The sequence below is a fragment of the Hakea prostrata genome, chromosome 11, assembly GCF_041222555.1.
Source record: "Hakea prostrata isolate BN-2017 chromosome 11, UWA_Hpros_2, whole genome shotgun sequence".
Classification (NCBI taxonomy): Eukaryota; Viridiplantae; Streptophyta; class Magnoliopsida; order Proteales; family Proteaceae; genus Hakea; species Hakea prostrata.
Genome location: NC_142610.1, coordinates 20679965 through 20690697, shown reverse-complemented (window position 1 = coordinate 20690697; position 10733 = coordinate 20679965). Strand labels below are relative to the sequence as shown.

Sequence of the window (10733 nt, the reverse complement as noted above, 5' to 3'; positions counted from 1 at the left end):
ATTACCCTGTTGGAAGCTTTGACATAAGTTAGTTTCAGTAATGCAACATAACTTGCCTTATTGCTAATCCCATCTTGAAAGTTCTTCTTACTATAAGAGGTTGGTTTATTTGGTGAAGACCTACAATTTACTGTATAAGGTCAAGAATTCAAATATCTTTGGTGTTGAGGCAAAGCCCTTTATATAAAAAATAGATCCCTTCCCTTATACATAAAGTTTTTCTCTTGCAGATTGATTATATGTGTATAAGGTTGCCCAACAAATATCTAGTTCCAAAAAAAAAATCCCCTTAATGCATTGTATGGGAGTTGTAACTTTGATGAACACATTTATAAGATCCTCAACCTAATAGGTCATGCAATTCACACGGTTGATTCACCTATTATCGAACTCTTCTCTTTCATTGATCATTTCATTGAGTTATGATCCTCTATCCTTGTGGGTAGAAATTCTGATATATGTATCTCAGGATTTGATCGTTCATGAATGTTAAAACTGCTTACTAATAAAAGCAATTCCAAAAACTCATGCATGGTATGGATAAAATCAGTAATTAAGGCGGGGGAGGAGCAAGCATGTGAAATTGGCATCATCAACACAAATAAATTATTCTTTGACTGCAGGGAGGAGCCATTACATTATTCTGAGTGAATGTCTACAATTTGTCGTATATCATTGAAGCATTTCTCTCCCCCCTCCCCCCTCCAAAATTTTGGTTAAAGGCCTTGCAATTGTATTAGTTGACTAAGTACTCCTTTACTGAATTTTTGTTCTCTGTATATTGTATTTTTTTTATTTTTTTTTAAATCTGGATCAATACTATCTTTAATTAAAGACAAATAATATATAGACCCTTGCATTTGTAATCAATTACATCTATTACCTGAAGAAAAAAAATCAATTACAGATGCTCCCCTTACTATTAAGAATCGAAAATTAATAATGGATAACCCTGCAAAAGTAGCAATGGGGCATTTGTAATTGATTTTTTTTCTAGGGGTAATAGATTTAATTGATTGTAAACACAAGGGGTCTATATGTAAATTACCTTTACTTTTTTGAAAAAAATTCTACCTTATTTCTTCACTCTCAAAGATTACGATTTCTTGAACATTTTCACCTCTTTTTCTTTTTGCTATGTTTTGTTCATTCGTTAAAAAATTTATGACGATTGATTTTAATTCAGGTTTGATTCTCTAGTAATACTAGAAGCAATTACAGTCGTAACAAGTGATCTTACAAAAATCATAGGTGGTAGAAGTGGGGATCATTTTGATTTATTTTTCTAAAGACGACAAAAGGGGGAGACAGTATAAAACTATCCACCTAACCCATTATTATGTTTATATACTATATTTTAAATTATCTTCGTTTTGATTGTTTAATAATGTTGAAAACATATTAGAATGGCAAAGAAGGATCATGAGCGGTAGGATATTTTTCCCCCCTTCTTACTACTGTACATTTTGTTACATAAGCAAACGAAATTGACGTTATTCACTATTAAATTATTATTATTATTATTATTATTATTATTATTATTATTATTATTATTATTATTTCTTTTTTTGGGTTTGTCAACCCCGGTTTCCAAGGTTTTGTCCAGACTAATTTGGTGTTTGACCCAGATCGATCGCACACCTGACTGTGGTGGGTGAGGCTCCCAACGGAAATTTTTGCATCCACAAGGTTTCGATATGGGAACTTGCTTAAGCGGACCAAGTTGCTTACCACTTGGACCAACGCCGTTAGTTTTTCATTCTTTTTTTAACCATTACATCTTCATGTTTGATTGTTGTATAATTTTAAAGCTATTATATCTTCGAGTTTGATTGTTGTATAATTTTAAAGCTAATTACAATACCAATTGAAATTTCATAGAAGCTGTATTTTATTTAGAGAAAATAAATTTCATTACTTAATCACACGTACATAGTCAATAAGATCTATATGACTATATAAGTCTCTGGATGAGCAACACGTGAACACTTTTAATTACAGTCGTCAGTTCAAGCACGGTTTTGTGATGTATCTGACGGTTATAATTAAAGGCATCTACGTATTATTTATCTAGAGACCTGGTGGATAGACAAACAAAATATCCATCTTGTTCTTTTCAATATGGAAGCACGAACCTTTGTGCACATTAAAAAGGATAGTTATACATATTATTAAGTTATAAAAAGAGTGAGAGATACAAATCATATGATGTTTAAGAAGCTCATGGTTAGGAGATTATGCTCAGCTACTCCAAGTGGCCTAATTTATATTCTTACCGTTGTAGTTGGTGGGGGAAATCAGGTTGTTCTTTTTTCTTAATTTTATATTATTATGTTGCACCACCTTATGAAATTGACATCATTGGTTATCCTAATTCTATTTTATATGAGTTGTTAAATTTTATAACTTACCTGCTTCTCTTGACCAAAAATAATTTAATAATATTAAGAGAGTAAGTCCACATAAAAAATAATTAATGGAAGAATACAGTTTGTTGTACTTTTACATCTGTGAAGGAAGCATTTTATTCGTTTTTGAGTTCAACCACCCCCATTTTTTTATTTTTTATTTCCTAGCTTAAATGTCTTGCAATCGTCTTAGCTAGTTAACTTAGTCTTTGGTCATATTCTTCTTGTCTGTATATTGGCTTTCTTTAAATTTGGATCAATGTCTTTAATTTTTTGAAAGGAATTTCACCTTATTCCTTTACTCTCAAATATTACAATTTCTTTTATTCTCATCTCTCTTCTTTTGGCTACGTCTTGTTCATTTTTTTGAAAGATTTATGGGGATTAATGATCTCTAGGTTTGGCTCTTTGGTAATGTTAGAACTGATTACACAAGTGATTTCGTAAAAATCATAGATGGTGGAGCCTCACTTCACCTACTCTTGACTAAAGTGAGGGAAGGAAAATCAAAAGAAACTTGTTTTTATTGAGGAGGTCATTTTTTTTTATTAGCTAGTGTACATTTGTCCACCAAATCCTTTATTATATTGATTTACTATGCTTTATAGTATCTTTGCATTCGATTGTTCAATAGTGCTGAATATATATTAGAATAACAAAGCGTTTCTAGAAAGATCATGGGCGGAGGGAACGCATTTTTTTGACTAAGAAAGGTACATTTTGTTATATAAGCAAGTAAAATTGGCGTTATTCACTATTAAATTATCCTAAATTTGATTGATATCACTTGTTTAATAATATCAATGGACTAAAGCTAATGTAAAAATAATCTGTACCGTAAGAAATTAAAGACTCTACTTGGCTTTTATCAAGAAAATCCTTTTCTAAACTTGTATATATATCTCCATGTTTGATTCTGCAATAATGTTAAAACTGATTCCAATAACAATTGAGATTTCAAAAAAGCTGTATTCATTTTTTCCTTCTTATTATTTTATGCTATTGTTTAAGGCTTTGTCAATGAAAACCCTTGAGTCACTATTTATTATAAAGTTATTTTTGGAATTGAAAGAAAATAAGAGTGATTTAACTGTTTTCAATGATAAATTGAATTAATGTGTCTAATGAAAATTCAATTTTGGGGTCTCTGTGTTTTTTAAACATAAAGTGGGGTGTCAATGCTTTAAGGTCTCCATTTCGAGATGCCGGTGCAATTTGCTCTACAAACAAAGAAGGATTTTGACTAAATTTCTTCTTTAGTACGAAGGAGACTCTAATAGAATAATGCAAAATTATGATCAATCAATTCCTATTGGGTAAGAATAATTAGAAGGAAAAAATCATATAAAATTATAAATATACATAGAAATTCATTGGAGTTTACTTAATAACCTTTCTTTTCTTAAAATTAGCAAAAATCATCATAAAATATGCAAAAAACCATGACCTTCTTTGATCAAGGTAGATATTAAAACAAAGCTCTCATGCCAAATGTAAGAGGCTAAACAAATAATAAGCATAAAAGGTCTAAATCCATGTGATAAACAAATGCATAAGCGAACATATTTCATACAAATCTTGCCATTGATCCTAGTAAAGATTTTTTCAAAATGTGACAAAACAATGTAAATGATTCTTTTGAACCCTAGCAACCTCAAAATGATGGTTATGACTTAATGTATTTGCTAAATTCAGGAACCTTATATATATATATATATATATATTGGCTTACAATGCATTCTTCCATTAAAACATGAATTGCCAATACAATTGATCACTTATTGAAAAATTGGGTTTATGGTCATTTATGAGAAGTGTACACCCTAAAATTTAAACCCCACTAAAGCATACAACCTGTAAAAAACTCTTCTTCTTCTTTATTTTAATAAATTATCATAAGTCTGTCCACCTAACCCTTTAATATGTTAATTTTCTATACTTTAGATTACCTTCGGGTGTGATTGCATAATAATCTGAAAACAAATTATGATAACAAAGTGATATGAAAAATATGGAAAGTGGTGAGAATGCGCTTTTTTATTTTGATAACTATAACATTTTGTTATATAAGCAATTATTATCTTAGTTTTTGTTTTTTGAGATGGGATATTAATATGCCTCATGTTGGTTTCTAAGGTTTTGCCCTGACTAATCCAGTGTTCGACCCGGGTCGCACACTTTGCTATGGTGGGTGAGTCTCCCAGTAGGAATTTTTTTTGCATCCATAAGGTTTTGGTATCAAAACTTTGCTTAAGTGGATCAAGCTGCTTACCATTTGGACCAACCAACCCCTATTAGTTCATGTCTGAACTTTTAATTAGAGATATTAATGTACTAATTTCTTAACAAGTGAGCCACCGTCAGGTCATTCACCACTAAATTTCCTAATTCTGTTTTATATGACTTGTTAAATAACATTATGTTGAGACTATTTTTTCTTATCTAGTGGAGGCGTTAGTTGTCCTTTAATATATTGATTTGTAATGCACGCCAACTCAATCCAGATGATGGTCGGGTTAATTCAGGAGAAAAGTAAGGAAAGAAAAGAAAAGAAGAAAAAAAACGAAAACAATAAATTATTATGACTTTGGGTCTTTGAGAGGCAGAGTCTCTTATTCAAATACGAATTGTTATTATTTAGAGACAAGTTCATTGGAAGTATACTCTATGAAATTAAGTTCTTCCACTTTAACATCCTGCTTACCCTACTGAAGACGAACTTAGTTCTGAGCAAAGAAAAATGGCGGAGAGCATCTTAAACATCGCAGAGAAGATCTTCAACATCGCAGAGAAGTTGGTTAACATGGCATGTATAGAAGCTCAAGCTCTTCAGCAAGTGAACAGAGATGTGAAGTCTATCACAGATACACTTCAAAATATTGCTTCTGATCTGGAAAAATCCAATGTCATGACCGACAGGGAGAACGAGTTCGACATCTGGGTTCGAGAACTCAGACAATTAGCCTTCCAGGCTGAGGATGTTATAGAAGTATTCCTCAACAACGAAACTCCATATCAGGGTTGCAATATCTTTCCGCTGATCTGGGGGTGCTGTTGCCAATTTATTGCTCTCAAGAAATTAGAAAACGAAATCGTTGATTTCAATAACAGGCTGAATACGCTGAAAGAGCAGAAAGACAAGGGCAACCTGATCAACGTTCGGAGTGATTCAGAAGATCCTGATGAAACTTCTTTTATCCGTCATCGGGTTGCAGAAAACCAGCCGGCTCGAAACACGAGTGTTGAAGATGATGACGTGGACGATATAGTCGGCTTTAAAGACGTAGCTGCTAAATTGTTGTCATCCTTAAATGAGAAAGAGCAGCTAGGAAAGCTACATGTAATCTCCATTTGGGCTCAAGCAGGTGCAGGTAAGACCGCACTTGCTTCACATATTCAGAAGAAATGCTATGTTGGTGGGTATTTCGACTGTGTGGCATGTGTTTCTATTTCCCCCAACTATAATGTAGAAGATGTCTCGCAATCCATCCTGAAGCAAGTTAAGAAGCATACAGTAGGAGAAAATAATGAGCATGGTACTCCTACTGCTGATGCTGCAACAGCTGCTTTGCAGGGAAAAGACTATCTTATTATTCTGGATGATTTATGGAGGAAAGAAGATTGGGAAAATATAAAGAAAATATTTCCAGCATCATCCGGAAAGAAATGTAGGGTTCTTATAACAACCCGTAATGATGAAGTTGCGCGTCATGCTAACCGGTTAATAGAACCGTTTGAATTACGACTTTTGGATGAGAAGGAGAGTTTGGAGCTGTTCTTCGTGAAGGTATTCGGTTGCTCTTCGAAAAACGTTCCAAATGCTACTCTATCCGAGGATATGAAGAATTTGGCATGGCAATTGGCTTTGAAATGTGAGAGACTCCCAATTGCGATCGTGATTCTCGGAGGTCTTTTATCTGGAAAAATAAAAAATGAACATGTGTGGAGTAGAATGCTTGAAAAGGTCCGTTCAAATCTCAGAGAATCAAGAGCCTTCCAAAAGGTATTTGCTCTTAGCTATAATGAATTGTCATACATTTTTAAATCATGTTTCTTGTATCTTGGCCTCTTCCCGGAGGATAGTTTGATCGATTGTGACAGATTGGTTCGTTTATGGGTTGCCGAGGGATTTTTTGAACAAAAAAAACATGAAGACAAGGAAGATTATGGCATAGAATGCCTTGAGGACTTGATCCAAAGGAGTATGATTCAAGTTGTTGAAAGAAAATCAAATGGGACACCTCTAACATGCCATTTTCATGATCTTGTTAGATTCACAGTGGAAGATAAAGCCAAGAGCGCAAAGTTTTCTAGCATCTGTAAGAATAACCGAGTGAAGTCGGTGGAAGCCGGCATTCGTCGAATTGCTGTACCTCCTGATGTTGCCATGCCTTCTTCTGCTCCTTTACCACCTAGCTTGACCTCCTCTTCTGCTCCTTTACCATCTAGCCTTATGTCTTCTTCTGCTCCTTTACAACCTAGCCTTGCCTCCTCTTCTGCTCCTTTACAATCTAGCCTTAACTCCTCTCCTGCGACTGATATATTGGGCTTTGAAGAAGAAGCCAATAAAGTGGCATCGTTATTGATGGAAGAAGAACCCTTGGGACAACTTAATGTTGTTTCTATTACTGCCATGGAGGGAGCAGGTAAGACAACCCTCGCAACCAAGGTTTACAGACGAGTTGATGTTGAATCTCATTTTGCTTGTCGTGCGTGGGTACCCGTTTCCCAATATTTCACGATGATAGATATCTTAAAAACTATATTGCAACAAGTAACGACCCTCACAAATGCAGAGTCAAAAGTTGGTGATCCGTATGAGTTGCAATCGATGCTGCATCATCATCTGAAAGAAAAGAGCAGATACCTGATCGTATTCGATGATGTTTGGAGGCAAGAAAATTGGGATATCTTCGAAAAAATCCTACCCATACAGAGAGAACAAAAGTGCAGGGTGCTACTCACAACCCGTTCCGATTCTATAGCCACTTATGCTAGTCGATCAACTGATCTGGTTTTGCGTTTACGTTCTTTGAATCGCGATGAAAGCTTCCAGATATTGTCGCAGATGTTGGAGGATGAAATACCCTCCGAAGACGCGACTAGCCTAGCACAGACATGGGTCAAGACTGCTTCTTATGGACACCCAGGTTCACTTAAGGCGGTAGCAGGCTTCCTTATTGCGAATGACGCTTCTAAATGGAATTCTGTAATGGCTTATCTTAGAGAATCAAGCGGAGAGTCTCTTATTATTAGTGCAAAGGATTTACCTGATTATTTGAGATACTGCCTAGGTTGTTGCTCAGTCTTCCCAGAGGACACTGAGATCGACTGTGACAAATTGACTAGATTATGGGTTGCGAAAGGATTTTTGAACCGGATGTACTCTTCCGGACCTATTGAACACTTCGCAGTACAATGCCTCGAGGAATTGGTCCAAAGGACGCTGATCCAGGTCACAAAAAGGCGACAGACTGGGGCTCCTGAAACATGTCGCATTCGAGGTTTTTCTATGAGATGTGCTCGTCATGTACAACTTCCTTTCAGGCTTGAGAATGCAGATTTGGATTTGGTGGAAGGCATTAATCGTCCAGAAAAGGATACCCAAGCCCCCTCTCCTCCTCATTTCCAACCCCCTAAAACATTTAATCTGGTTAAGGCTCTCCTTCCCGTTTTGGACCTCTTCAATTTTCCAAACCATCTCCACTCCTTGCTGTGTTTTTCCAAAACCCCCCAAGTTCACTTTAAAGCGTTTCCTCTGCTTAGAGTGCTTGATTTAGAAGGTGCCGAGAATATTGACCAACTACCAAAAGAAATTGGAAATCTCACTCTTCTCAGGTACTTGGGCTTACGGGGCACCCCTGTAAGCAAGATTCCACCATGGATTACTAAACTCCTTAACTTGCAGACTCTGGATGCACCTGGGGCTCAGGTTCCCCTCGACATACTCAAACTGAGTCAGTTGAGACATCTTTTTGCTCACTCCTTTTATGCTCCTCAGACCAAGTGTTTCCCAAATTCTTCCAGGTCTCTGCACTTTAATTTTGTTAAGCAATTACAAACATTGGAAGTAGACGTCGACGATTGGGAAATTTATGACCTCCGTGAGTGTACAAACCTTAGAGTCCTCAAGCTACGGTTTCGTCGTACTGCTGATACCTTGCTCGATGCCATAAAAGGTTTGACGCGACTTATGTTCCTCAGTTTGACACGAGTAGAGGAATCATCGTCTTCAAGACCATTAATGCAACTGCCATCCTTGTTAGAACACAACCAGCTCGTTGATATTGTTGTAGTGGGGACAGTTACTGAAGCCAAAGAATTTCCACGTCTTGTCACTTATTTGTGGTTGGAGGTTTCAATCAAGAGACAGGTGGACCCCTTCTACCCTTTCCAAGGACTAAGCCATCTGAAGAAGCTTTGCTTGCGACTTTCCAAGTGCGAGCTGTCATCCTCTGATGCTGTACGAATGACTTGCTCTAAGGGAGGGTTTCCAAAACTTGAGTATTTGTATATTAAATTCGATGTTAAGCTTGAAGATTGGATTGTGGAGGAAGGAGCATTCCCTATTTTGAAAGTTCTGCACATTGAAGGAGAAGGAAGATTTGGAAAGCTTCCAGATGGGCTGAAACATGTGAAAACCTTGAAAGAGCTTGTCGTACCAAGGGGGTGCGATGTACCAGAGAGCCTGAATGATGGCAGAGAAGTAAAGAATAAAGTCACTATCAAGTATTTGAACCAGAGCTATATGAGGCCTTGACATGGAAACCGGTAAGGTAGCTTGTATTTCTTTCATATATTTTCATTTCAGTTTCTCAACCCATCTTCCCCTTTTTGTTGCGTCCTCTTAATTTTATATATATGATTTTCATCTACCATATTCATATATGTTTTGATTGCAACATTCCTGTTAGAAATTGCAATTTGATGCAATCTTCAGTGTCCAACTCCACCCACCACAACTACACTTGTAGGTTGCCACCATCCACTGATCCACAACAGTTCTCTGATAAGTTCTACTACTCTCTAATTCCTATTTGTTTCTATGTTTTAGATAATTAAATCTGAGAAGCAGCTGGAGAAACATTCTGTGTTTGGGTCACAACTCTTCAAAGGATTCAACTTCATGGATATGACTTGATAAAGATGAAGCTTACAATGGGATACCTTCTCTATGAGTACCCCCCCCCCCCCCTCTCTGTATTTATTTTACTTGTACTTGTGTTTGGATGCCATATATGTCATTTTGGTGCTTTTTCCCTGGGTTTCTTTTACTGTCGCTTGTTGTGTATTGGATCATTACCTTAGTTGCTAGAATTTGTGAGTGCCTCTATGTATCAAGTACTAATTTGGATTGGGTTCTTGTACATTCTGTTTTGCATGTGTTTTTCTAGTTCCAGTTTCTTGTAAATCTTGTCTGTGGGTGATTGTAAGCAATAAATTCAGGGGCTTCTCCTCTGCTTTGGAGAGTACTAATAAAATATAGTTTGATAAAGGTTTTCTTGAATTAACTGTTAATCCATTCTTAACCCTTTTTTATTTTTCTTATTCATTTGCATCTTCTGCAGCCGCTACCGGGGGGCAGGGGCTTAAGTAGATGTCATCTAAACAAAAGATTCACAAATAAACAGTTCTTCAATGCCTGGATATTTGTCTGGTACAGAGAATCCAATTCTTCTAACCTCGAGCCTCAGATGAGGCCCATATATTCTATGCTAGCACATCCCATGTTTCTTAAATGATTGAAGATATCTACATAAAAAAAGTTACACATGAAATTCTTGAAAGACTGTAGGCTCATTTGACAGCTGCTGGTAAGTTCATGGAAATTATGAGCATGTTTTGCTACTCAAAAACTATTTCTTTTCTCCCTTCCCAGTTGTTTGTTTTGCTTATGCTTCTATGGCAAATAGTTGCAAACATGAAGGGGAGAATCAATTAGGAGGTAGTAGCTAACAAAATGCTGAATCAGACATTATTGTCTCGCAGGTGAGGTTCAAAATGGAAAGTCCTGTCCATCCCACAATCATTTGAAAATTGTTACATGTCCTACTTGAGGGAGTTACGAGGTATTGAAGAAACATTGCTTTCAAAAATTAAATCAGGGAGAGTGTAGGGTTGCATGAAGTTAATTTTCTGTGTTCTACTGATACATTTCTGATTACAAGTTAACGAATTTGTTGTATAATTTTTAATCACAAAGAGACAGCAGGCCCCGTAACTGAAGTTTTTCAAGCTCCTCTCTTTTCCATGTCTTTGAATCTTCCATAAATGCTGAACCATCAATAACCAAAAACAGAAATAGTTCTTATTGTGGAATTTTCT

At 36.1% G+C, this 10733-nt stretch overlaps 1 protein-coding gene across 1 annotated transcript; it reads left to right on the top strand.

Moving 5' to 3' along the window:
• Positions 1 to 5148: 5148 nt before the first annotated feature.
• On the top strand, positions 5149 to 9168 carry LOC149000766 (putative disease resistance protein At1g59620). The gene has a single exon (XM_089139210.1). The coding sequence runs from the start codon at positions 5149 to 5151 to the stop codon at positions 9166 to 9168; it is 4020 nt and encodes a 1339-aa protein (XP_088995336.1).
• The last annotated feature ends 1565 nt before the right edge of the window (positions 9169 to 10733 follow it).

Excerpts from the sequence above, each read along its gene's own strand:
- LOC149000766 (XM_089139210.1), top strand. The coding sequence starts at position 5,149 with ATGGCGGAGAGCATCTTAAACATCGCAGAGAAGATCTTCAACATCGCA.